Raw genomic sequence first — 24060 nt, 5'->3', positions numbered from 1 at the left:
CCAACCTAGGCTAATATGAGCAAAGAGAGAGATACCCCATCCATTCCCCCACAGAGAGGGGGGAGCTAAATGCTCCTCCCTTGACCTCTCAGCCAAACAGAAGAGGCACGAAACTATAGCAAGTTCTAGAATTAAACGGGTACGCGTTCACAGCCTCCCCTAAATGATGTCGGGCAAATCACTGAACATCCCCAAGTCCGCCTTGTCCCTCTTTTGTAAGATGGGGGAATGGTACTACCTGTCTTGAAAGTTACTTCTGAAGGTTAAACATGGAAGGGCTTGGCACAGTGCCTGGCACTTGATACGTGCCCGTGCCTGAGAGTGTTAAAGCAACAAGCCTGACGCCTCTTTCTGTAAAATAGTGAGGAGGGTACCCCTTATGGGACGACTGTTGGTATCCAGTAAGTAATACCTGTGTGTCGTTTGCATATGGTGCCTGCTGACAGCGAGTGCTCAGAAAGTGCATCTGAGAGGCTGCTTGGGATTCTTCAAGGGCCTCTGGACAGAAAGAAGGGAAAAGAGGAATATCAGTGTGGTTTGTTTACAAGAACAGAGGAATGGCCCCTCACTGAGGGGGATTTCTTGCAAGATACGTGGAGAGGTAAGAAAGACTGGAAACGGGTGTCAGAACCAGAAGTTCCCCTTCACAGACCAGCATGTAATAGCAGCTCCTGTGTATGACCAGTAGCCACTCCAGGACCCGTCACAGACTCCACTCTCCCTCGGCCTCTCCTTGTTTCCTTCTTCCTACCCATTGCCTCTCAGCTCCTGCCACCTCAAGCTCCTGGTGCTTCGTAGCCCCTCCTTACTGTCCTCTCCCTCTCTGTGACTCCCTGCCACCTAATGGCCACTGACCAGCCTTGACACGGCTATTTGGAGATGACATGCCTATCCCAGATCCATTTAGCTGGGTGGGAGTGGATGGGAAGGGAGCCAGGCTACAGTGCTTAAGGGGACAGAGTGATGGGGATCAGAAGGGCTCTGCGGCTTCCTGGAAGTGGCTGGTGGAGCTGGTAGCCTAGGGCATGGGGTCTGCAGTCTATCTGGCTTGAATCCCAGCTTCACCACCAACCAGCTGAGTTACCTTGGATAAGTCACTGATGCCCGGTACCTGCAAAATGAGAATAAAAGTAACATCAACTTACAGAATGGCCACGAGGTATCTTAGTGTAGTCTTCATTCTTACGGCCTCTTGAAATTGGTGCTTGATGCTAGGGGAGATGGGACAAAGGCAAGAAGAGGGCAGACACGTTGCTGGGCCAAATGGGGACATTGGAGACAAGGGCAGTCAAACCAAGCCCGGGGGAACCTTCTAAACTCACAGTTCTTGGAGAGCTGGGGTCTGCACACTTTTTCTTAAAGGGCCAGCTAGAAATACTTTAAGCTTTGCAGACCAGTCTCCATGGCAACCGCTCACCTCTGCTGTTGTAGCAGGAAAGCAGCCATAGACAGTCCATAAATGAACAGGCGTGGCTGTGTTTCAATAAAACTTTATTTACAGAAACAAATGGCGGGCAGGATTTGGTTCGGGGAGGGCAGTAGTTTGCAGACCTGCCGAAGGAGGAGCCACGCTCAGTGTCAGCTGCACGTCAGCCGATCCTGGGCACCAGCGCTACCTCCACTGCTCTCCACCACCCTCTTCCTTGAGAACCTTTAATTGGCACATTTAGGAAAACGAACGAGGATGTCTGCCCTCAGAATTGCTACTCATTGCCAGCGTGTTTCTAGAGCAATGGGTGTAGATTTATGGAGTCAATTAGCGTTCTCTGTGGCCTCTGTGTCCCCTCTGACTAGCTTTGGGACAGTGGATTCTCTTTCAGGTTAAGGCCTTGATAATGGGCTCTAAGCAGAAGCAATGTGTTTTGGAAGTGATGCAGGATGGTAGTTGACCAGTGCATTTGATCCAAGGTCAAAATGGCCAGGGCCCACCTACCCATGGAGAAGCTGAGTTTGGGGTGCCCGCCTTCCCAGAAAGACTCATTTTCTCCAGAATGATTCTTGGCCTTTCTCTTGACACCCTGCCCCCCCACCCCGTGACTTAATCAGTTCTGCTGTAGGTACAGACATCAAGAGTCAAAGCTCAAACATAAGACTGTCACAAGTTTTCATCCCCCTGGGGCTCACTGTAGGATCCTTGCATAGGATTGTCCTATAAAGGGCATATTCCCCTCAAGATAGCCGGTGATGCCTCCCCCTCAGAATTCACTGTGGCACGGTCTGATTTCTCTTACGGGCATAGATCTACGAGCATGTCCTAAAGGCAATGTAAATTATGTACTATCCTACCAATATTTTCTCCCCTTAGAGCTTTATTATGGCATTTCTAGCCATTAAATAAACCATCACAGTGCTTGCTGCTAGAATTTAAACAGGAAGCTTGGAACAAACTGTCCAGATTCCAGTAGCAGAGACAACCAAGGAGACTTATATGAAAAGGGGGTGTGGTTAATAACAAGCATTGAGGATCATAGTCATAGCACGTTAGAGCTTGCAAAAGCTTTATTTTCTAGTTGGAACATCTTCTATTTCCAGGTTGGGAAACTGAGGTTCAAAGAGAAAAACCTAACATGAAGTCTAACATTAAGCTCGTAGCAAAGGCAGGGCGTGGAACCAGGGCCCAGACTTCCAAACCTACGTGCCCCACCCTCCAGGGCCTGCTTAGAGTGATGGCAAAGTCAAGTTTCTCTTCTGTGTTTCCTTCCTGTCTTCTCCAGGATGGCTACTTCTCTCACCGGCCAAAAGAGAAAGTGCGAACAGACAGCAACAATGAGAACTCTGTACCCAAGGATTTTGAGAACGTGGACAACAGCAACTTCGCACCCAGGACTCAAAAGCAAAAGCACCAGCCCGAGTTGACGAAGAAGCCCCCGAGAGGACAGAAGGAGCTTCTGAAGAGGAAGCTGGGGCAGGAGGAGAAGGGGCAGGGGCATCTGTCCCCAGGAAAAGGCGCCAACGAGGTGCTGCCTCCTGGTGCGAGAGCCCCGGTCAACGGCAGCCGAGGGAAGGATGCCCCCAGACAGCCCCACGCCCGGAAGAGTGGGGGCAGCTCCCCCGAGATCAAGTCTGACCGGCCCCTCAAGTGTGACATCTCGGGTAAAGAGGCCATCTCCGCCCTGTCCCGCTCCAAGTCCAAGCACTGCCGCCAGGAGATCGGGGAGACCTACTGCCGCCACAAGCTTGGGCTGCTGATGCCCGAGAAGGTCACTCGGTTCTGCCCCCTCGAAGGTAAGTCCCGGCCCCGTTCTGCTCACATTCTCAGACCTTCTCAGAATAACCGCCCTAGTTTTCAAACCCCAGATGAAGACAGGAGATCTTTTGTTTTGGGCCTCCCTGAATTCAGAAGTCTCGTGTGAGAAAAGTTTTGCAAAATCAAATTACCTTTTGTTACAGCTTTAACCTGTTGCTTTGGTGGCCAAGGATAAAGTACAGTGCAATCGGGGCTAATGTGGAAGTCGTAGGAGGCAATGGTATTGATATGGTTTGTTTTCTGTCTCAGCAGAATATTGGGATTAAAATTGACACCAATGTTACTGTAATTGAATAGGATTTGAAAGGTTTCTAGTTGGTTGCATTGACATTGGAGGCTCTGGAAAACATCCTTCCCATTTTCCTCCACCTAAAATTCCTTCCTTCCTTATTTTCTCCCTCCTTCCCGTCTTCTGTCTCCCTCCCTCCCTCCTGCCCTGTGCCGGGCCCTATTCTCTGTGCTGATGACCAGTGATAAATCAGACCTCTTGCTGCGATGCAGTGCGAGTCAGAGCTGTAACAGCGGCGTTCACAAGCACAGGGGAGGGTCCTCAGAAACTGGGGGGGGGGGACAGTTTTGCACAGGTGAGGCATCACCGTGCATCTCTGCATCTCACCTCACGCCTCTGACACGTAGTCCTTGCTGGCAGGTTTCACCTTTTCCAGCGTGTGGGAAAGGGGGGTAATAACAATTACCAAGTGCTCACTGTGTCCCGGGCACAGCACGGGCACTTTGCATTCAATCAGCTCATCTCACCCACAGCCCAGTGAGGCTAGCACCGTCATCGTCAGCATAACTTTTTTACACGTGAGAGACGTAAAACAACTTCCCTAAGGTCACGTGGCTTGTAAGTGGCCTTACAAGCCGGCAGGTAGAGACATCCTGAGACAGAGATATTGCCATCCTGGGTTAGGTCATATTTTGTCAAGATCCCTTCTTAAAAAAAAGAAATATGTTATGGCAGAAAATTTCAAACCCACCTCAGAGTAGGGAGAACCTTCATGTTCCCATCATCTGGCTACAGTTAACTCGTGGTGGTCACTACGGTTTCACCCATGTACCCTCATCCCCACATAAGCTCATTGTAAGCCAGTAGATTTTATTTTTCCTTGCAGAAGACGTTACATCCCAAATAGTTTGTGAATTAGTTCGTCCAGTGGTTTTCTCCATGCAGAGGGCGAACTGCATCCAAAAGACACTTTCTACAAAGAAAGAGCCAGTGTCATTGGGAACAGGCAGGGAGGGATGCATTTGAAATGGAGAGATTGTGTTCTAGTTGAGTTCAGCCATGAACTGATAGGAAAAGCCCTTTCCGCTCGCTGGTTCCGTCTTCCTTATCTGTCCAGGGAGTGCCCTGCGTTAAATGCTCGAAGGGTCTTCCCACTTGGTCTTCCCTTGCGGCCCATTTCCCAATTTGCTCTTGGTCACCCCTCATTCTCATTGGCCATAATCAGTGCAAGGGGTACCCCGCTATCCCTCACTAAATGGTCAAGCGTTCAAAATACCTCCTTGTTGCTTCTAAATTCAGAGACCACCAAATGCTTTAGTTCACTCTCAAGTGGAGAGAGAAGGTCCCCGACCATGGGACAACCCAGAGGTCCTGAGGGCAGGGGTTGGGGGAGGACACGTGGAAAGACCTGCATGGGGCAGGGACAGGGTCCACGTGTGGAAGAGGAATGGGTCCATGGTCCCAGCGGCTGGGTCCGCCTCTTTGTCGAGACAGAAGGTCAGAGCATCAGGAAAGGTGGCAACAGAGCTGGACCAAGAGGCAGGGTGGGGGCAGGGGGCTCTCAGTTCCCCCAACATTGGAGGATTTGGAAGCCAGGCAGGAAGATGCCTAGTGCTTCCTCAATCCCCCATCTCTCTCGAGAGAAGGATGTGCATGGTAAGAATGGCTCCCAAGGAAAAGGGGACTAGATCACCCCTAGAGAAATCCTAATTCCGTCTCTCCACTGGACAGGTAAGAAGCGAGGTCCACAGAGGAGAGGAGACTTACCAACAAGGTCACCTAATCAGTTAGAGGCTGAACTTGGGCTAAAATTCAGGCCTCCTCATCTCTCACACATGCTTCTCTGTTGACCGCTGGTCACAGAACGGAGGGTGTGGCTCAGGTGAGGGATGGCCACGTGGGTAAGTGTGTAAAGAGGCTTGGAAGTGTCCGCGGCAAGCCCTCCACGTGGCCCTCTGGCTGGGGTGCAGTGGGGACAGCTTCAACTCATTACTCAAGTTCATCTGTATTTTTTAAGTCTTCTGTTGGAAACATGTATCTGTACTATACTCTCTTTTCAATAGAAAGGTCTAAAAAGAAAAGGTTTGCTTCTCTCTTGCATTCTAAACCTTGTCTAAGCAGTCCCGGGGTCCCCGTCATACTCTTGACACGACTTGGCAGATTGTGGCAGAATAAATAAGTGGAGATGTTTCCAAAATCTTTTTCTTAGCTAGTGCATGGCCCGGCAGAGGCCTGAGCTGAATGTCTTTCCATGAGAATGACAGTGGGTCCTCGCTGTGTACCAAGGGTCAACACGCTTTTTCTGTAAAGGGCCAGAGTAAATATTTAAGGCTTTGTAGGCTGTGCAGTCTCTGTCGCAACTCCTCAACTCTGCCATTATATCTCAAAAACAGCCAGGACGATAGATACGCAAATGCACTTCGTTATTCCAATAAAACTCAATTTACAAAAACAGGCTGTGGGTGGGATGTGGCCCATGGGCCATAGTGTGCTGACCCCTGCAAGGTACCAGTTCTGTGTAGTAATACCTCCAGCACTGTGCCTCCCATCCCACTGTATCCTCACACCAGCCCTATGAGGTCGGTCTCTTATCAATCCGTTTAATGGATGATGAAATGGGGGCTCAACGAGGTTTAGTCCTTGGTCACAGGTGCATGGCTAGTAGATGGCAGGGCTGGTATCATATCTCAGGAATACAGAGGCTGAGTCCTCCCGAGAGCCTTTCCCTCTTCAGGAGGCAGAAGGTTTCACTTTAGCCTAAACGGTCCGAGCTCGGGGATGTCCTGAGCCCGCAGGCTGTCTCTCTCCGCCATCAGTACAGTTGCAAGGAGAAGGGTGGGTGTTGATGGGGGAGCGAGCGGGCTGATGTGGCCTGTCTTGGTCCCGCTGAGACACCTCCAGCATGGCTGTGCAGCCTGGGGGATTCCCTGTGGCCTCTGCTGCGTCCGCCAAAGTGGCACACCCTCCAGGGAGCTGGGAGCTGGGTAATAAGATGGGCGTCTGAGCCTTGGCACACCAGCCCGGGCAGTGCCTTCATTTACTGCACCACAGCCTTCCCCTTTTGCAATAAATTCTCTGTGAATAGACTAATTGCAAAATAACCCTAATTGGGTAGTTATCAACGAACAACTTCCCGTGGAACAAAACAGCTTACAATTAATAGCATTTAAACCGTAAACTATTCTTCTGCAGAAAGCTAAGATGTAATTACACCCCATACGGAGATCGCGTTCCCTTTCTGGAAACCATGACAGCCGGATTTCCCTCCGCTCAGGAGGGATTTGAGCTCCAGCTCTGAGGGCAGTGAGGAAGCCAAGTGGGGAGGGGAGGGGAGGGGAAGTAGGTATGTATGTAAACAGACAGACACATACACTTACACGTCCGCACGCAGATGTACGCACTGTTTGTCATTTTGCCGAACTCAGCGTCACCCAGACTTCAGCTGACAGGATGCCGGAAGTTGAATATCCCTAAGGACACAATTCCTCATGGCTTGAAGTCTGAAAAGTTACGAGGGGATCGATGTGAAATGTTGGCTTGTTGAAGGGCTCCTCCTCCGATCCCCATGCCTCCAGTCCCCGCAGCCCAGCACCTTCAGGGAAAAGGAAGAGTCTAGAACCCCCGGATTGGTGTGCTCTGCACGGATACCTTGCCCCTGTGACTCATCTGCTTCACTGCCAGCCTCTGGGAGGAAGCAGTTGGAATGGTGACATGTTTTCAGGAGGAAAACGCAGATCTGCGGACCATCCACTCACAGCCCCCAGGAGTGAGATGCGGTGAGGTCAGGCGGGGTCCTCTACCCCATCGGCCCCCAAGCCTGGCCTCCGAGCAGGTTGTTTCTAATCCCGCAGCGCCCCTCTTTCCTCCCAGAGCCCCCCGTGCTCACTGCAGCCGCCAAGCCACCGGACCCCACCCCCGCCCACGTTCCCCACCCAGGTGGCCCAGCCCCCAGTGGCCCCCCTTACCTCCCACAGTTGCCTAGGCCTCCTGTCCCTTCCTTAGGCTCCAGAATCACCCAAGAGCCTCCAGGCACTCCAACCGGACCTCCCAGAGTTTCATGGAAATGAAACCATGTTGGATGGAAGGCCCAGGGTGGCCTGGGCTGGAAGAAGCTTTTCCATCAGAAGATCTGCTGACACTGGGTTTTGAATCCTGGTTCTGTCTTTGCTAGTGGTGTGACCCTGACTTCCTAGTGCCTCAGCTTCCTCATCTGTAAAATGGACACAGATACTCGTACCCTATCCTCATAGGGTTGTTGGCTGACATGGGGCCATGAATATGAAACCCCTGGTGCAGAGGGGGGTAGGGTACGGCGAATGTGTTTGGCTGTCGGCTGTAGCAAGGCAGTGGTGGTGGCGTTGAGAAGAGTGGAAGGCCCGCCTGTAGGGTGACCACCCCTTGCCCAGCCCTAGATGTCTCGCTCTGGTCTTCAGACAAGGCCCCGCGTGCCTCAGCCACTCCCTCCTGCTCGTCCCAGCCCCCTGCATTGTTGCTCCCACTGCAAACTCCACCCCAGCTCTTCCCTCTCCAGATCTCAGCCTAAATGCCTCTTCCTCAGAGAAGCCTTCCTGGACCACACCTTCCGCGGGGAGCCCCGGCCACAGAGGACACACCAACCCTGGTGAGGGGCAGAGGTAGCTTTCCCAATAAAGACCATTTGACCTGTAGGAGGCATTCTAAGCAGGCAATGCCTCATTATATTGGGAACAATTAAAAGTCAAGATGCTCTCTCCAACAGCCCTCATAGGCCACCAGCCTCCTTTCATCTTGAGTTAAAATGCCTCAAGAGAAAAAAAAAACAACATCTCAAGAGAGGCCCCACCGGTTACCAGGGTGCCTCTGACACCTCCTCACTCTTTGCTGTGCCAGGTAAAGCCAGTGGAGTGACTGCAGCCCAGGTGTCCAGGTGAAGAATGAGAGAGGAAAACGGAGAGGTTCCACGGAAAGCAGTCACTGAGAGCGGGGTTGGGGGCCACCGTAGCGGGGGCTCCGGGCCCGAGCCGCTGAGTGGGCTGGCGGTCCTCCGATGAGTGATGAGCAGGGGCTCTCCCTTTTCAGTCAGCTGACCGGCTGCAGGTTTGCAAGCACGTGCACGTGGCAGGGGCAGTGGCTCCAGTATTAGGAGTGAGGACGGACCGGAGGAGGTTTCTGATGAAAAGGCAACCGTCCTTGGGCGCAGCAACCCGTCTTTACCCATCAGTCTTTGCAGGAAGCCAGAGACTCTGGACAGATGGCTTCCGGATGGAGGTGGCTGAAGGGAGACTGTCGCCTCAGATTCCCCATCTGTCGGGGCAGGAACACTGCTTTCTCCCGGGTCTTTGCTGTATCGCTCAGGATGAGACAATGAGGGAACAGCCGTGGACAACTCAGAGACACCGCGCCACCGGGGTGGCCGTGATGAAGCCAGATGATCTTCCTGCGGCTCAGCGAAGCCAATGGGGCCGACGTGCCCGAAGGCCAGGTTTGCAGAGGACTCCTTCTCGGCTTTCTCTCGTCAAACCCCAGTGAAAAGGAGGTTTCCAGTAACAGTTCATTGGGGTCGGAGTAACCTCATGCCAAAGGCCCTCCTTGGGCTTCTGAGGGATGGGTAGGACCCTGACCGCGGTCAGTCCAGAAAAAATCAGCAGACCCCATTCATTGGTCGCCCACTAGGTGCCATTGGACGTCCCAGGCCAGCACTCCCCAAACGTGTTCTGCGAAGGGGCAGATAGTAAATACAGTATGAGGCCTTGCAGGCTGCAGGGTCTCTGTCACAACTACTCAACTCTGCATGAAAGCACCCACAGGCGATACATAAACGACCAGCATGGCTGTGTTCCAATAAAACTTGATTCTGGGCATCAGAATGTGAATTTCACATGATGTTCATGTGTCACGAAAGGTCATCCATTTGATTTTTTTTCAGTTATTTAAAAATGTAAAAAGTGCTCTTAGCTCGCAGGCCATACCAAAACAGGCAGTGGTGAGCTGCCCTTTGCCAGCTCTTATTCTAGTATCTGGGGACGTAACAGTGAACAAAAGCACAGGACGCCTCGTCCCCGCAGGGCCTCTGCCCTACACAGCTCAGAGCACCATGTCTGTTGCCACAAGCTGGATGGTGACTCTGGGAGGCGTGCAGCCTGAGGCCCCACCTTGGTAGCACTTCTGCCCTAATGGGAGAGGCCAGAGGGGACCGGTGACCCAGTAGACCTACAGTCCACCGTCTGGTGTGACGAGAGCTCGTAGACAAGCACAGCAGGCGACAGGACAGGGGAGGTGGACGTTTTAGGTAGGTGGCCAGAAGGCCCCTCTGAGGAGCCGCGGCGGCAGTGTCACCGGGAAGAGGAAACAGTCCTAGCAAACAGCCTGGCTTGTTCCAGAGGCAGCCAGGAGGTCAGTATGGCTGAAGCAGAGGGAGCAGTGAGGGGAGCAGAAGGGTGAAGGGTCAGAGGCCAGAGGTAATGGCCAGGCCACCGCAGGGGGTTCGGGTACTGATGTCAAAGAGATGGGAGCCATTGGAGGAACTGAAGAGTTTTAACATTATCTGATTTTGAATTTTTTTTTTAATTTTATGCTACTTTAACTTTTTTTTATCTTATTTTGTTTTTGTTTTGGTTTTTTTGTGGTACGTGGGCCTTCCACTGTTGTGGCCTCTCCCCTTGCAGAGCACAGGCTCCGGACGCGCAGGCTCAGTAGCCATGGCTCACAGGCCCAGCCGCTCCGCGGCATGTGGGATCTTCCCGGACTGGGGCATGAACCCGTGTCCCCTGCATCGGCAGGCGGACTCCCAACCACTGCGCCACCAGGGAAGCCCTTATCTTATTTTGATAAGAACACTTAACGTAAGATCCACTCTCTGAACAGATTTTCAAGCGCACAATGCTGGTTACAGGCACAGGGTCGTACAGCAGATCGCTAGAACTTATTCATCTTGCTCAGCTGAAACCTTATACCCATGGAGCCCCATTCCCCATCCCCCCAGCCTCTGGCAACCACCATTCCGCTCTTTGCTTCTATGAGTTTGACTGTTTTATATTCCTCGTCTAAGTAGAATCGTTCAGTATTTGTCCTTCTGTGTCTGGCTTATTTCACTCAGCATGATGTCCTGCAGGCTCGTCCATGTTACACATTGCAGGAGTCCTTCGTTTTTTAAAGCTGAATAATACTGCATTGTAAGTCCGAATTTTTTAGTCCCTTCATTCCTCAGTGGACCTTGAGGTTGTTTCCACGTCTTGGCTATGCTGCAGTGAATGTGGGTGTGCTAATATAGTATCTCTTTGAGATGCTGATTTCCCTTCTTTTCGATAAATACCCAGTGAGGTATCACCCCACACAAAAGACAACAAGTGTTGGTGAGGAGGCAGAGAAATTGGAATCCTTGTACATTGTTGGTGGGAATGCAAAATGGTGCAGGCACTGTGGAGAACAGTTTGGAGGGTCCTGAGAAAATGAAAAACAGAACTACTGTACGATCCACCAGTCCTGCTTCTCACGTGATTTAGCTTTAAGGAAGGAGTAGAAACAGGGAAATTGTGGAGAGGTTCTTGCCGCGGCCCCAGTGAGAGGATAGGGTAGTAGGAAAAAGCTGCTAGGATTGGCCGATGGACTGGATGGGGGTGACCAACTGTTGGTGTTCTGGGCTGAGGGGTTCCTTTGGGGCACAAAGACGACTCAAGCCTGACCCTTGAGCAAACATTTATTGAGCTCTGCTGTGTGCCAGGTCGTGTGGCCAACAGTCCCCCAAGGCCCCCCATCGGAAGGTGGGTCTCCACAGGCCAATCCCACGTGGCCTTCTCCTGCTAAAGCACCGTGGTATTTGACCCCCTCCCCATTTGGGAATCGTAAAAAAAAGCCAGCTGTTGCCCACATGGCTTTTTAGAAAGAGAAATATGCAGTTATGGGAAATATCATAAATGCCCCCCCCACCTCCCTCCCACCTTCCTCCTCCCCGAATGGCCTGCCAGCTGCAGGCTCTGCCCTTCACTCTGAAAGTTGTCATCAGGGTGTGTTTGTTCCCTAACTGCCATGCCTAGAAGGCAGAGCTGAAAGGTTTAGGCGCGGAAAGAAGATGAAAACACCAGCCCTGAAAGAGCGGGATTAGCGCCCTCCCCGGCCTCACCCGGGCAACCGGTTCGGAAACTTCAGGCAGACATTTCCCAAGGCTTCCGCAGTGTATTTGAGACAAGGGGATCATGGTTAGATGGATTTTTTTTTTCCTTCTCATGTGCTCACAATGACACCTAGAGACTAGGGGACCGGGAGCATGTTGACAACCCTGCATTTGTGGACCACTGCTTGGAGCAGCTCTGCAGAGAGCCTGACTAATCGGGGGCTTTGCAGACCAGTAGGGATTTTGTTCTTACCTGGGTGACCAGGGGGAGCTGCTGAAGGGATTTGAGCAGGGCTGGGGGTGGGGGCTGACCTGACGTGTGTAACAGGATCCCCGGGCTGCGGTATTGACAGTAGATGCTAGGGGTGAGGACGGAAGCCAGGAGAGCTCTTGGGAGTCGCTGGTCAGCATTTGCTCTGAGATTGCACATGGGGCATGAAGAAAGCGCCCCCTACTGTTTATCTGTCTCTGCCCCAGAGCCACCCTCCACGTGGCAGGGGCTCTATCTTACTCATCTGAGAATAGCACTGCTTGGCATGTCATAGGCCTCAATCTTATCCTCCCTGGGTAAGAAGATAACACGGTTGTTTTGAGCTTCAGTGGCTCAAGCTACCTGTCCCGGGAGCTATGCAGAGGCCCTCATGCACTGGGATGGGAATGGAACAGTTAGAAGTCTGTGAGTGGCATAGCCACCAGCTGAGGACTGAAAGTGTCTGTCCCCCACTCCCTTCAACATTCACTCATTCAGCAGTTACCCACCGAGCGTCCTCTGTCTATGCGGGGCACTAGGTTTGCGGGATCTGTTTGGGAGGAAAACAGACAGAATCCCTGTCCTTATGGAGCTTCCAGCCTGTTAAACGTGGGAGGGGAGACACACGAATCCAGTGAGCACAAAAATAAGTGCAGAATTGCAACCGCACCACCGATTCTGCAGAGACATGTGGTTGAATTTTAGTGGGACTGAGAGATGAAGAGTGGGAGGAATTACCTAGGGAAAGAGCAGGAGGGGGAGTCTTCCAGGACAAGGGTCCATCGTGTGCAAAGGCTCTGAGGCAGTAGGAGGCGTAAGGAGGTTGAAGAACTAACAAGACCACCTGGGGAACTCTGACTATGAGCAGGAGGGTTGGTCTGTCGTCTTCCCAGCCGGATTTTAATTCCCCAAATCACTGGGTCTAGATGATCTATGTCTTTGTCTTGAGTGAGGAGAATGGAGCAGAGGCATCTGTAGGGACCAAACCGAAATCACCGGAGAGCCAAGGGAAGACCAGCCCGAAAGACAGGCAAGGCTCTGGCAGTCCGGGACCGGGGACGGGTCCCACATCCCCTCCAGAGAACCGTGCTCCTTCCACCTTTGGGCCCTGACCCCCACCTCCACCCCAGCCTGAACGCGGGCTGCCAACTCCTGGGGGCCTCACCTCCTGTGGCACCTTTGTTTTCCAGGACATCCAGGGCACAGAGGGGAATCCTCAGTGCCTCCAGCGGTGAGACAGACTCAAGCAGGCAGTGTGCCCGGGGGTGTTCCACTGGCACTGAGCTAGTGCAGGCTTAGGGGAAGGCTCTGAACCAGTCTCCCCAGGAAAGCCTGGCGGCCCCTCTACCACTGAGTGAGCTGCCAGACCCTCAGACAAGGCACTTGTTTTCTCTGAGCCTCACTTCTTACCTGTAAAATGGGTTGTTGGATGCCTCTCCTGCCTCCTCGGGTTGCTGTATGAAATACCGTGTTTGAGAATATTTAAAATTTGCCCTCTGTTCAGTCAGCGAATATTTACAAGCACCTGTTACAAGTCAGCATTAGATTATTGCGGTTCGGAAGCCAGCCTCCAGGGTGGGCACAGTGGACCCGCTTACGCAGCCGGGCAGTTTAGGATGCTTTCCTCAGCTTCCGTGAGTGTCTCGCCCAGAACCTGCCCTGGGACTAGGTAGTCACTAGGACAGTTTCTTGTGCTCTGAGCCGTTCCTTCCTTTGGGTGCAGCTGCTTCTGTGTCAGCCGCCCAGGGCTTGGAAATCAGAGCCCTGGTGCGGAAGGAGAGCCCGGGCGTGGCCCTTGAGGCGGCTGGTGGATGACAGTCAGTCTGAGCTAGTCCCTCCTTTTTGCACAAATCAATAAAACCAGCTTGCTTTTTCTCCTCTCTCAAATTATTTGTCAATTAAGCGTTAAGAATTTCTTTCAACATCACTTCCTTCTGGAAGTCTTCTGGGACTCTCTCCCTACCTCTCCATGAGGTTCTCAGACTGTGTACCCCCAAATCACCTTACCCGCTCACCAGTGGAGCACACATCACATTATCCTGGAGTTGCCAGGGTCATCTGCAGCCCCCATTTAGCCACGAGGCCAATCTCATCTGTGTTCCAGGTCATATCTCCAGCCCCTGCTGGAGCAAAGTCTGTTTGCTAACCCCATGTTACAGGTGGGGAAACTGAGGCTTGGGGAGGTCGAGTAGCTTGCCCGGGGTCACACTTGCAAGTGGGAGACCTTTCAGACTCAGTTCTGTCTGCCTGACTTCAAAACCCACATCTCAGCCTCTCTGCTCTGTGGAGCCTTTAGTAAACCTGCCATCGGAATGTGTCGAATGAGTAATCCAGTTTCTCCAAAGATAAAGGGAAATGCAGAGGCAATGGTAACACCTATCTCTAGCTGTTCATTACTCTCCTTCCCTGCAACCAGAAAGAGCAGGGCGCCGAGGTCTCCGTACAAGAACCTGTGCTTAGATAATAATGCTTAACCTTGACCTAGGGATTGCTAAGTGCCAGGGACTATCTTAAGCGTTTTAGCCATATTAGGTCATTCATTCTTCTGACAACTCTGTAGTCCAGGAAACTGACGCACAGAGAGGGAGGACACTTGCCTAAAATCACACATTTGCTCAGTGACAGAGCCAGGCTCTGAGCTCAGAGGCTTTGGTGCCAGCGGCGAAATGCTGAACCACCGTGCTTCTATCCCTCTAGCAGCGGCTGCCTTTTAGCTGCAGTTTTCCTCCTCAAGCTCTGTCTGTCTGTCGCAAAGAGAACCACGCAGTCAAGTGATCTACCTGGTGCTGGAGGGGGGCTGATCCTGTGAAAGACCTCAGGTCTCACCTGCAAAGCTGCGTTGGGTGAGAAATAGCCAGTGGCAGTGGCCTCCCATTTTTCTGCCAGTTTCTAGTTTCCATGGTATATTTGTGTTAGTGTAAAAATGACAAAGCAATCATTTTTCATTGTATCCCTCAGTCACCCATGAGAGATTGGATTTAGGTCACAATTTATTACCCCATGGAATTGAATCCAATTTTTAACACCATGTCAGCCATTCTGGTACTAGAGCCTTTTAATGGCTGTGAAATTTATACAATGATAAAGTAATTTAAAACATATGTAGGAAGAGCATTAGGCAAATTGATGTATGGAGAACCCTGTGGTAAAAATTGAATAGGAGATAAACATGGGAAATGGTGATTGATTAGAGGACAGTTGAAATAGGGCTCGCTTTGAGAAACTCTTAATGGCGAAATTAGTAAATTAATTTACTTCTCGGAATTTTGAGGGGGGTTTATGTTGCCCTAAATCAGAATCGAGGATGAGGCACAAAGTGCAAATTAATAGCTCACCTCAAAGCGTGGCACCGTTTGAGCGAGACGCCTCGTCTGAGTAACTGGGATGCTGCCAGGAGCCTGGCCCTGGTGGTGTTTCCAGCGGCCAAAGTGAAAGGATGGGGAGAAGACAGGGCAGCGGGAAGGGAAGCAGAATTTTTTTTTTTTTAATTTTTAAAACTTGCTCAAATAATACAGAAAGCATGCTTGTTATAATACCTTTATTCAAGTGGGACCATATGCATTCTCATTATTTCAAAAAACTGGAAAACGCAGCAGATAACTGGAAAATCTTTAAAAACTTGGCCAGTCCCCTCGGAGAGGTACCGACTGCGAGCACATTTTTGGTTTTGTTTAGATCTTTAAAACCAGCACTTGCAAAAATAGAGTTTGTTTTGGAACAGAGGGTTTATAAATAATAAGAAACTGATGTATAAATCTGGAACTTACAAAAATATCAAATCTGGTTTGGGGCATGGGAAAATTCAAAAATCATGTGAAATTGATATCTGGTTCTGGAACTTGCTTCTTTTCATCTGGGCGTGTATCTACGTCTGAGACCTGTATCCCTGTCAGGAGGTGGAGAACTGTATAATCCTTTTTTTCTGTTTCCCAGTATAATGTTTATTTACCCAGTCTCTTTTATTGCCTATATAACTCTTTGTCATGGCTGACTGTTACTCTGGAGTATGGCCTCACCACAGCTTAACTAGCCATTCCCCTATTGGTGGACATTTAAGGTTGTTGCCAGGTTTTCGTATATTGGGTGGCTCTTTTCTCAACTCTCCCAAAGATGGTGCATAACCTCTACCATTCTAGGTGCATCAGAGAAAAGCTAATTGCTGCTTATGGTGGGTGCCTCAGGACATTAGAGCTTAATTCTCTTGGGGACCCTGAGTTGAGACCGGCTGCTCGGAGCATCTGAGAAATGGAATTGGTGGGTCCAAAGGCTTGTCTGTTTTAAATTTCAGTAAATACCATCACACTATCCTGCAAACATGCTGTACCAATTATGGCAGCCTGTTCTATCCTGTGTTAGTCATACACAGGATGTTGGAAGCTTCCAGAACATCCTCCTCCTCCTAAAGGGATCTGCTTTCTTCCCAGGAGCCCTGGTCAGGTTTCAAATTAGTAACGGCTCTGCATCCCAACCTTCTGAGATCCTAGCAAGTCTCCTCCGTGACCCAGGACAGTAGTTTGAACATTGAACTCCTGAATATGTGGGCACCTGGGCCTGCCCCCAGAGATGCTGGTCCAGGTCTAGCGCGGGACCCAAGAAATTACATTTCTAACAGATGCTGCAGTTGCTGCTCCAGAACCACACTTTGAGAACTACTGACCTGGAAGAATGATTCATCCCCTCTAGTTCTGCCCGTTCTCCAGGTCATTGGTTCTGAATGGGGCAGTTGTGCCCCCCAAGGGACATCGGGCCACACCTGGAAATGTATTTGGCTGTCACAACCTGATGGAGGGGCAGGGTGCTCTTTGCAACTAGTGGGTAGAGACCAGGGATGCCGACAAATGTCCTACAATACACGGAACAGCCACACAATACTTTTCCGTCCCAAAATGTCAATAGTGCCTTGGTGGAGAAACCCGCCTGTGGTCCTACCGGGATGGTGTGTCTGAGGCCATCTGCCTCCCTCCGGGGGCCTTCATCTCCTCCACGTGCCTAGCTGACGTTCAGCATGGCTGTGTCGCATCCCCAGCCTGGTTCCTGGCCATGGAATACCTCCAACCTCACCCCCCCACCACCACCTTTCTGAGCCCTTAGCTGGCTCCTTTCCCCCTGAAGGCTCATCTCCCCAGTCTGAAGAGCCAATAACAATTAGATACCATGTATTGATTACCAGCTGTTGCCAGGCTGCGTGCTGTGTACGTGGAATTGTGCTTCACAATGAAAGCTTTAGTCAGTTGGCCTGGGTTTGAATTCTGGCTATGCCACTCACCAGCTGTGTGACCTTGAAAAAGTAACTTCACCTCTCTGTCCCTCATTTTTCATCTGTAAAATGGGGATGATGACTGGCATTCCAGTTTATCCCAGACAGTCTCGATTTGTGCCTGTTGTCCCAGTACAATTATTCATAGTGCCCCCTTTCCCTCTCTAGAGTTACCCAGTGTGGGCAATAAAGTTCTGTGGTCTCTCTCATGATAATAATAGTCTAACCTTGTAGGGTTGTTTGAGCACTGAGTGAGGTGATCTATGTGGAGTGTTCACGCAGAGGCTGGCCCTAGGAAGCGCATGATAAAAGTTAGCTCTCCTCTTCTGGGTCTAAAGAATTGAAAGCAGGGTCTCAGAGAGATTTCTAAACACCCATGTTCATAGACGCATTAATCACAAGAGCCGAAAGGTGGAAGCAGCCCAAGTGTCCATCGGCAGATGAACGGATAAACAAAAGTTGGTCTGTCCATACAATGGAATATTATTCGGTCTTAAAAGAGAAGGAAATTCTAGCACATGCTGCAACACGGATCAACCTGGCAGACATTACGCTAAATGAAATACGACAGGTGTAAAAAAGGCAAATACTATGTGATTCCACTTACAGGAGGCCTCTAGAGAAGTCAAGTTCATAGACACAGAAAGTAGAACGGTGGTTGGTTGCCAGGCGCTGGGGGAGGAGAAATGGAGAACTGCCGTTTCATGGGTAGAGTTTCCCTTTGGCAAGATAACAGAGTTCTAGAGACTGGTTGTACAGCAATGTGAACGTACTTAACGCTACCGAACGACACTTAAACTTAAAAGCTTACAAATGGTTGAGACGGTAAACTTTATGCTCTGTGTGCTTTACCACAATTAAAAGTAAAGTTAGTTCTTCTACAGACATGTATCGCCTCATGTGAGCCTCCCTCGGCCTCAGTGAGGTCAGCTTCGTTGTCTTCATTTTATAGACCAGGATCCTAAGACCAAGCGAGGCTGGGTGATTGGTCTACACATACAGACAAATGACGGAGAAAGTGTGGGACATTAGACTGGGGCCCAGTTAGAAGGTTCTTGAAGTCTGGGTAAGGCATTTCCCTAGGAGAGTAGGGCGCCCTTGGTGGGTTTTGAGTAGGAACAGTGGCATGCTCTATGACAGGAGCAAACTTTCCATAAAAGGCCAGTTAGTCTTTTACAGCGTATTATATAAGTCTTTGTCTTAACTACTCAGCTCAATGTGCAAACAGGATGGAGGTGAATAGGCATGGCTGTGACCAATAAAACGTTATTTACACAACAGACAGGCTGGATTTGGCCCGAGGGCCATAGTTTGCTGACCCCAACTTCATAATGAGCTGACTGCTGTAACCTCTCAGCTGTGGTGGGTTCGGAAAAGAGTTGCAGAAGACAGGATACTTCCTTGCCTCTTCCCCAACCATACGCCCAAGGGAGTCCCCCACGTCATCACCTGGAACTTGTAACGAGCCTCCCAGGGAAGCAGCAAGCCCCCACTGGTGGCCCATAGGTCCCAACCTAGGTGCAGCCTCCGCTCCCCCTAATTATACTGAAAGCCCCAGGGGGCAGGACCCTGACAAGGTGACCTGGAGGCCCAGCGAAGCCACAGCAGCCAGGCCAGCCATCTGGGCCCTGGATGCTGGCTTGACAGTGTTGTTTGTTTCAAGACTTTATTAACATTGCAGCTGGGGACCCAGAGAATTTAGAGGTGCTGTTGCCATCGCTTTCTCAGCCTAGACCTCAAGGGGCAATCACCCTGGTTATCCAGCCCTCCCGCCTCCCCCTGTTTATTGCTGTGAACACAGGAAATGCACTGTGAAGGGGCATGGAACGCTATCAAGGAATTTAACTGTAATTTAAAAGGCTCTATGGGGAGGACCCCAGTGGCTGATTAATAATGCATTTGCAGAACAGTGAAGACTCCAGCAGATCAGTGGAGCTCAGCCTCCAAACTTTATTTATGCAGCTGGAATCCTATAAGCCTCCTCTCCAGGGGGTTGTCGGCACTGGGGTTTCCTGATTTGAATTACCCTGGGCAGGATCCTTGCGAAATTGAGAATTGCAGAAATGGGACTACTGAGCTGCTGGACAAGGACACGGGGGTTCTGATCCTTGGGCTTCTGGAGGTGAAGCCTGGTTCTCCAGGGCTAGCTATGGAACCTTGGGTGTGCTGTTCAAACCTCTCTGTGCCTCATTTTTCCCATCTGTAAAGTGGGACTAAAGATAGTATCTGACGCATAGGTTCCGTTAAATGAGGGGATGCGTATAAAGCGCGTAACACAGGACCTGGCACGTACAGAGCAGGTGCTCGTTCAGTAGTAACTGTCCTATTTCTGCCGTCCTCACTTGGATTAGTATTCCCTTCTGAGGAGCTCAGGTACTGAGGCTGGCTCAGGCTTGCTTCTGAAGAGATGTAAAAAGTCAGTTTTTATTTTCACATCTCACCCAGCACTGAAAACTTTCCTTTCTGCCTCCCGAATATCACTCCCTGGTCCCTGTCTCTCTGTCTCCTGGACGAGTTGCCAACATCTCTTGTGTGGGTGGGGCCAATATGTCCCTAACTCATCTTCTCACATCTGCTCCGCCGCAACCCCCCTTACCCTGCTGCCAAGTGATTCTCCAGTCTGCATCCAGAGCGTTCCTCTTAAGGTATACTGTGGACATTGCTCCTTGTCTGCCGAAAACCTGCCAAAGGCTGCCCGTGGCACTAGGGCAAATCTGCCTCCTTACGGCACCCTTCGGAGCCCCACCTCTCTCTCCAGCTTCATCTCCCATCATTCTCACCCGTCCTTCCCCCATGGCTCACGGTGCCAGGGCCCGCCAGCATCCTGCAGCCCCTAGAGAAAGCAGACTTCAGCCTAAGCCTAGCCCACGTGCTGATCTCCCTGTCCAGACCCCTGTTCTCGTGTCTCTCCTGACAAGCTCCCATCATTCCTTGGACCTGAGTTTAAATCAAGTTATGCTTTCTCAAGGGAACCTTTACTTTTCTTTTATAACATTTATTCTGGCTTGTCACATACATATATTTTTGTGGTGTTTCTTTAGCATCTTTTTCCTAATTAGACTCAAATATCCAGGAAGGTCGGTCCTACCCTTTTATTCACTACTTACCCCATCTGGCACAAAATAGGTACCCAGGAAGGATGGATGAGTGGATGGATGGATGGATGTGTTGATAGATCAAAAGATGGGTGGATGTATGAATGGATAGATGAAAAGATGAGTGGATTAGATGAATGGATGGACAGACAGATGGATGAATAAGTGGATGGATGGATTAGAGAAATCGAAATCTGCAGGCAGAGAGTCCCATAAACATGTTTCGGAGCTAGTCCAGGTGAGAAATGACGATGGGTTCAATTAAGAAAGAGGAGAGGTTGGATCTGAGAACAATTCAGGAGGCAGATTTGATAGAACTTGTCAGTTGGCTGTAGAGACGAAGGATGGAGAGGAATCAAAGGAGACGCCTGGATTGTTCGTTAGAGTGACGGGCTGGTGTTGGTAAAAACCAGCTGAAATGGAGAATTTACCGTTTACCATGTCTGGAAAATGAAGCTGATGACTGCACCCACATCACTGTTGTGAAGGTAAACAAGAGAATGTAAACTCCTTGGCTATTTTGCAAAAGCCGATGGAAGTGGGAAAAATTTCCTAGATTCTGAACTAAACTGGAGTCCAGTTCGGGTGGAGCTTTTGAAACAGGAAGAACAGCTGTGCAAAATCCTGAAGTAGCCAAGCACTTGGCAGGACCAAGAAGAGACGGGGGGGGAATGGGTGACTGAGGATCAGTAAGGAAAGGGGGGGTCCACTGAAGACAAAGAGTAGGGTAGAGTCTGATTGGGCGGGGCCTTGTAGGCCGTGAAAAGGAATTTAGAATTTTTCTTTGGTGGGATCCAACAGCATCACAAAAACCACGCCTGATTTCTCAAAGACAGGAGTCCTTGGTCCAGATGGGCTGGCAGCCTGCATCTGTAAAACCACGGCTGCACCCATTCACATACGTACTGCCTGTGGCTGGTTCCCAGACTCAAGCACAGAATGGAGTAGTTACAGCAGAGGCTGAATGGCTCCCAAAGCCTAACTGTTTACAGTCTGTCCCTTTACGGAAAAAGTTTGCTGACCCTTGTTCTAAGATAAAAGCTCCCGCTTGCTATGTCCTGTGTATATTCCAGCATTTTACAGATTTGCCATAGCCTTCAAAACAGATTGACGGGAATAAGTTAAAAATGTAACAAGGTATGACTAAAACCTTTTGGCAGGGTTTCAATTGATTTTCAGGGATGGGGTGGATGGATGGAAAAGTCAGAGGAAAAATGCTCTGATTCTAGCTCATTATAAAGAAAACCTCCACCCTGTGTCCCAGATACACCTACACTCACTGGAGAGATGCTGCAGAAGGCAGGATGCCTGACACATAACAGATGCTCAGCAGATGTTTGTGGAATGACTAATGGATGAATAATGACTTTCAGAGGAGTCTGGAGCTGGCCTCTCACCTGGAGTGTTTTAATACTGACTTGGAAATAGGATAAAGACTTACCAGCCTGCTGCTGCCTTTTACCTGGGCTCTCTATCAGCTAACTTGTCCTGAATGGCCTAAACCCCCAGTGTTCACCTAAGTGGCACCAGAGGAGGCCCTGAATTTTGCCAGCAGACGACACACATCATCGACACCACTGTGGTCTCACAGGGAGCAGAACTGGGCCCAGATGAATATGGTATCATCATTTTAAAATGCTGGTAAGAAATGCTGATGATTACGGTCTCCGGATTCTAATTACACCACTGCGTCTCTCAGGAAGGAAGAGACCTTTTGCCACAGGCATACTTCGCAGCTCATCTGAAACCCAACGGGCTCTGGTTAATTACATGTGCACTTCCTGAAACCATGAGAAAGGTTCTGACAAACGAACTCACCGCCTGTCAGGAAAAAGGGCATTGATCTTAAACCTTGAACACCACTGGTATCTTCAACCAAGACACAGTGCTATGCCCGGCAGGCGAGGGGAGGGCACACCAGCTTGTGGGGTGAGAAAATTCCATCTGGAAAAAAGATGAATAATTTCTCCTCCATTTCTTTGAGCTTCTTTCCAAAGCGAGACTGGGAAAGAAAATACTGGAAAATACAGATCTGACTCTGGAACCCTTTCAAATAATAGTAATTATAATAATGAAAATAATAATAGTAATGCTCATTGATTGCCATTATTTCCACTTCTGGACATTAAAGTTTGAGAAGCACCAAAGCTTTATTACCAAGCAGTGTTATTACACATAACTGGATCTTTAATTTTTTAAATCCCTGAATGAGATTCACCTGAAGGTTGTTCTCCATCTTCATGAACAGTGAACAGTCAATCCTGGTGAGTCCCAAATCAGGCCTCTTCCCAGAGTTACAGAATCCTACACTCGATTGCTAGGTAGATATTATGGGTTGCATCATTTCCCCCAAAAGATGTTGAGGTCCTAACCACCAGTACCTGTGAATGTGACCTTATTTGGAAGTAGGATCTTTGCAGATGATCAAGTTAAGATAAGGTCATTAGCGTGGGCCCTTAATCTGACTGGTGTCCTTATAAGAGGGGGAAACTTGGACATAGAGATAAACAGGGAGAATGCCATGAAATATAAAAGTGGAGATGCTGGTTATATATCTACAATCCAAGGAATGCCAAGGGTTGCCAATAAACCACCAGAAGCTAGGAGAGAGGCATGGGACAGAATCTCCCTCACAGCCCTCAGGATCTCCACTTCCAGCCTCCAGAGCTCTGAGACAGTTTGTTGTTTAAGGCCCCTGGTTTGTGGTACTTTGGTAGGGCAGCCCAGGAAACTGAAAGAGTAGACATCGCCTCCCAGAGGTCCCTCTGGCACCCCAAACCCTCCACCAAATCCAGCCGTCTGGTATTCTCTTTTTCAGGCATTCACTCTAACTAACAACCCAGATGTCTTCTTTGCTTCCTGATAGCCATTTAGGCTAGTAAACAAAAGAGAGGATTTAAACCCTAACACCCTCTGACTGTCACTCTTAGCCTTGGGGCTAGGGCTCGTCGACTGGCAGGTCTGGATGAGATGTTAAATTTTCTGAATCAGTTGCTAATAATTAAAAATTGGAGATCTTCATTTAAATTTCCAAATTTCCAGATTCCCTTGAAATTAATGGGAAGAGCTGGCAGCCCCAAGCCTGCAATGCCCCATATTGCAACATTTATCTGTTTCTGAGAAGTAACCTCTTCTGCTGGGACACAGATTCTCTCTCCTGCAGTCCCCACCACTCAGTCTGGTTCCCCCCCACCCCACCCCGGGCCCTCCTCATTCATCAGGTTACCCACCTGACCCCTGACAACAGCAGTTGGCAGGATGCCAGGGGACCAATTCCAGCACAGTGGATAAGTGGGGACAAGGCTCCAGAATTTCCATGGTGAGGAGAAATGAAACCATCCCATCAGCCAGTGAGCCCCCCAGTTTCCACTGAATCTCCCCCACCTCTTAATGACTTTGGTCCTTCCTTCTCCCCATCAATACAGTCTTGGATAAAATAATCAAGTATAAAGTACATGGTTAAAAATATAAGGATGATAGCACCTAGGAACTGGCTGTTTCTTGAAGGATGCTCGAGGTGCCACTTTATCAACACATCAGATTTTCTGTAAATAGATGCAGGCACTACGCAAACGTGTTTCCAGCCTGAAAGCCCCATGATCAAGAGAGACACAATCCTTAAAGGAACTACGCATTTGTTATAATTCCCCACTCAATATCTCAAATGCATAATTCCTGCCCTGAGTCAGCGCATCTTTGGGGACTGAGAAATAAACAATCCCTCTCATGTGTATAAGAGTTCAGATCCTGCTGCCACCGCTTTCTAGCTGTATGACCTTCAATAGGCCACTCACCTCTCTGATCCCTTCGTAAATGAGGATACTGGTACCTCCCTTTGCAGATTCGGTGGGAGGCCTAGGAAGAGCGCTGTGCACTATGCGTAGCACATAGTA

The 24060-nt window shown here is 49.9% G+C and overlaps 1 protein-coding gene across 2 annotated transcripts in view; it reads left to right on the top strand.

The window, feature by feature from the left end:
• Positions 1-24060, top strand: part of XYLT1 (xylosyltransferase 1) — a 317888-nt gene that overhangs the window by 162600 nt on the left and 131228 nt on the right. For both annotated transcript variants that reach the window (XM_033841163.2, XM_073792267.1), the window contains exon 3: positions 2715-3225. In XM_033841163.2, coding sequence (XP_033697054.1) covers positions 2715-3225 — 511 coding nt within the window. The remainder of the gene's footprint in view (positions 1-2714; positions 3226-24060) is intronic.

Source organism: Tursiops truncatus, chromosome 15 (assembly GCF_011762595.2).
Source record: "Tursiops truncatus isolate mTurTru1 chromosome 15, mTurTru1.mat.Y, whole genome shotgun sequence".
Classification (NCBI taxonomy): domain Eukaryota; kingdom Metazoa; phylum Chordata; class Mammalia; order Artiodactyla; family Delphinidae; genus Tursiops; species Tursiops truncatus.
The sequence above is the reverse complement of the archived record's forward strand: the minus strand, read 5'-3'. Positions and strand labels throughout refer to the sequence as shown.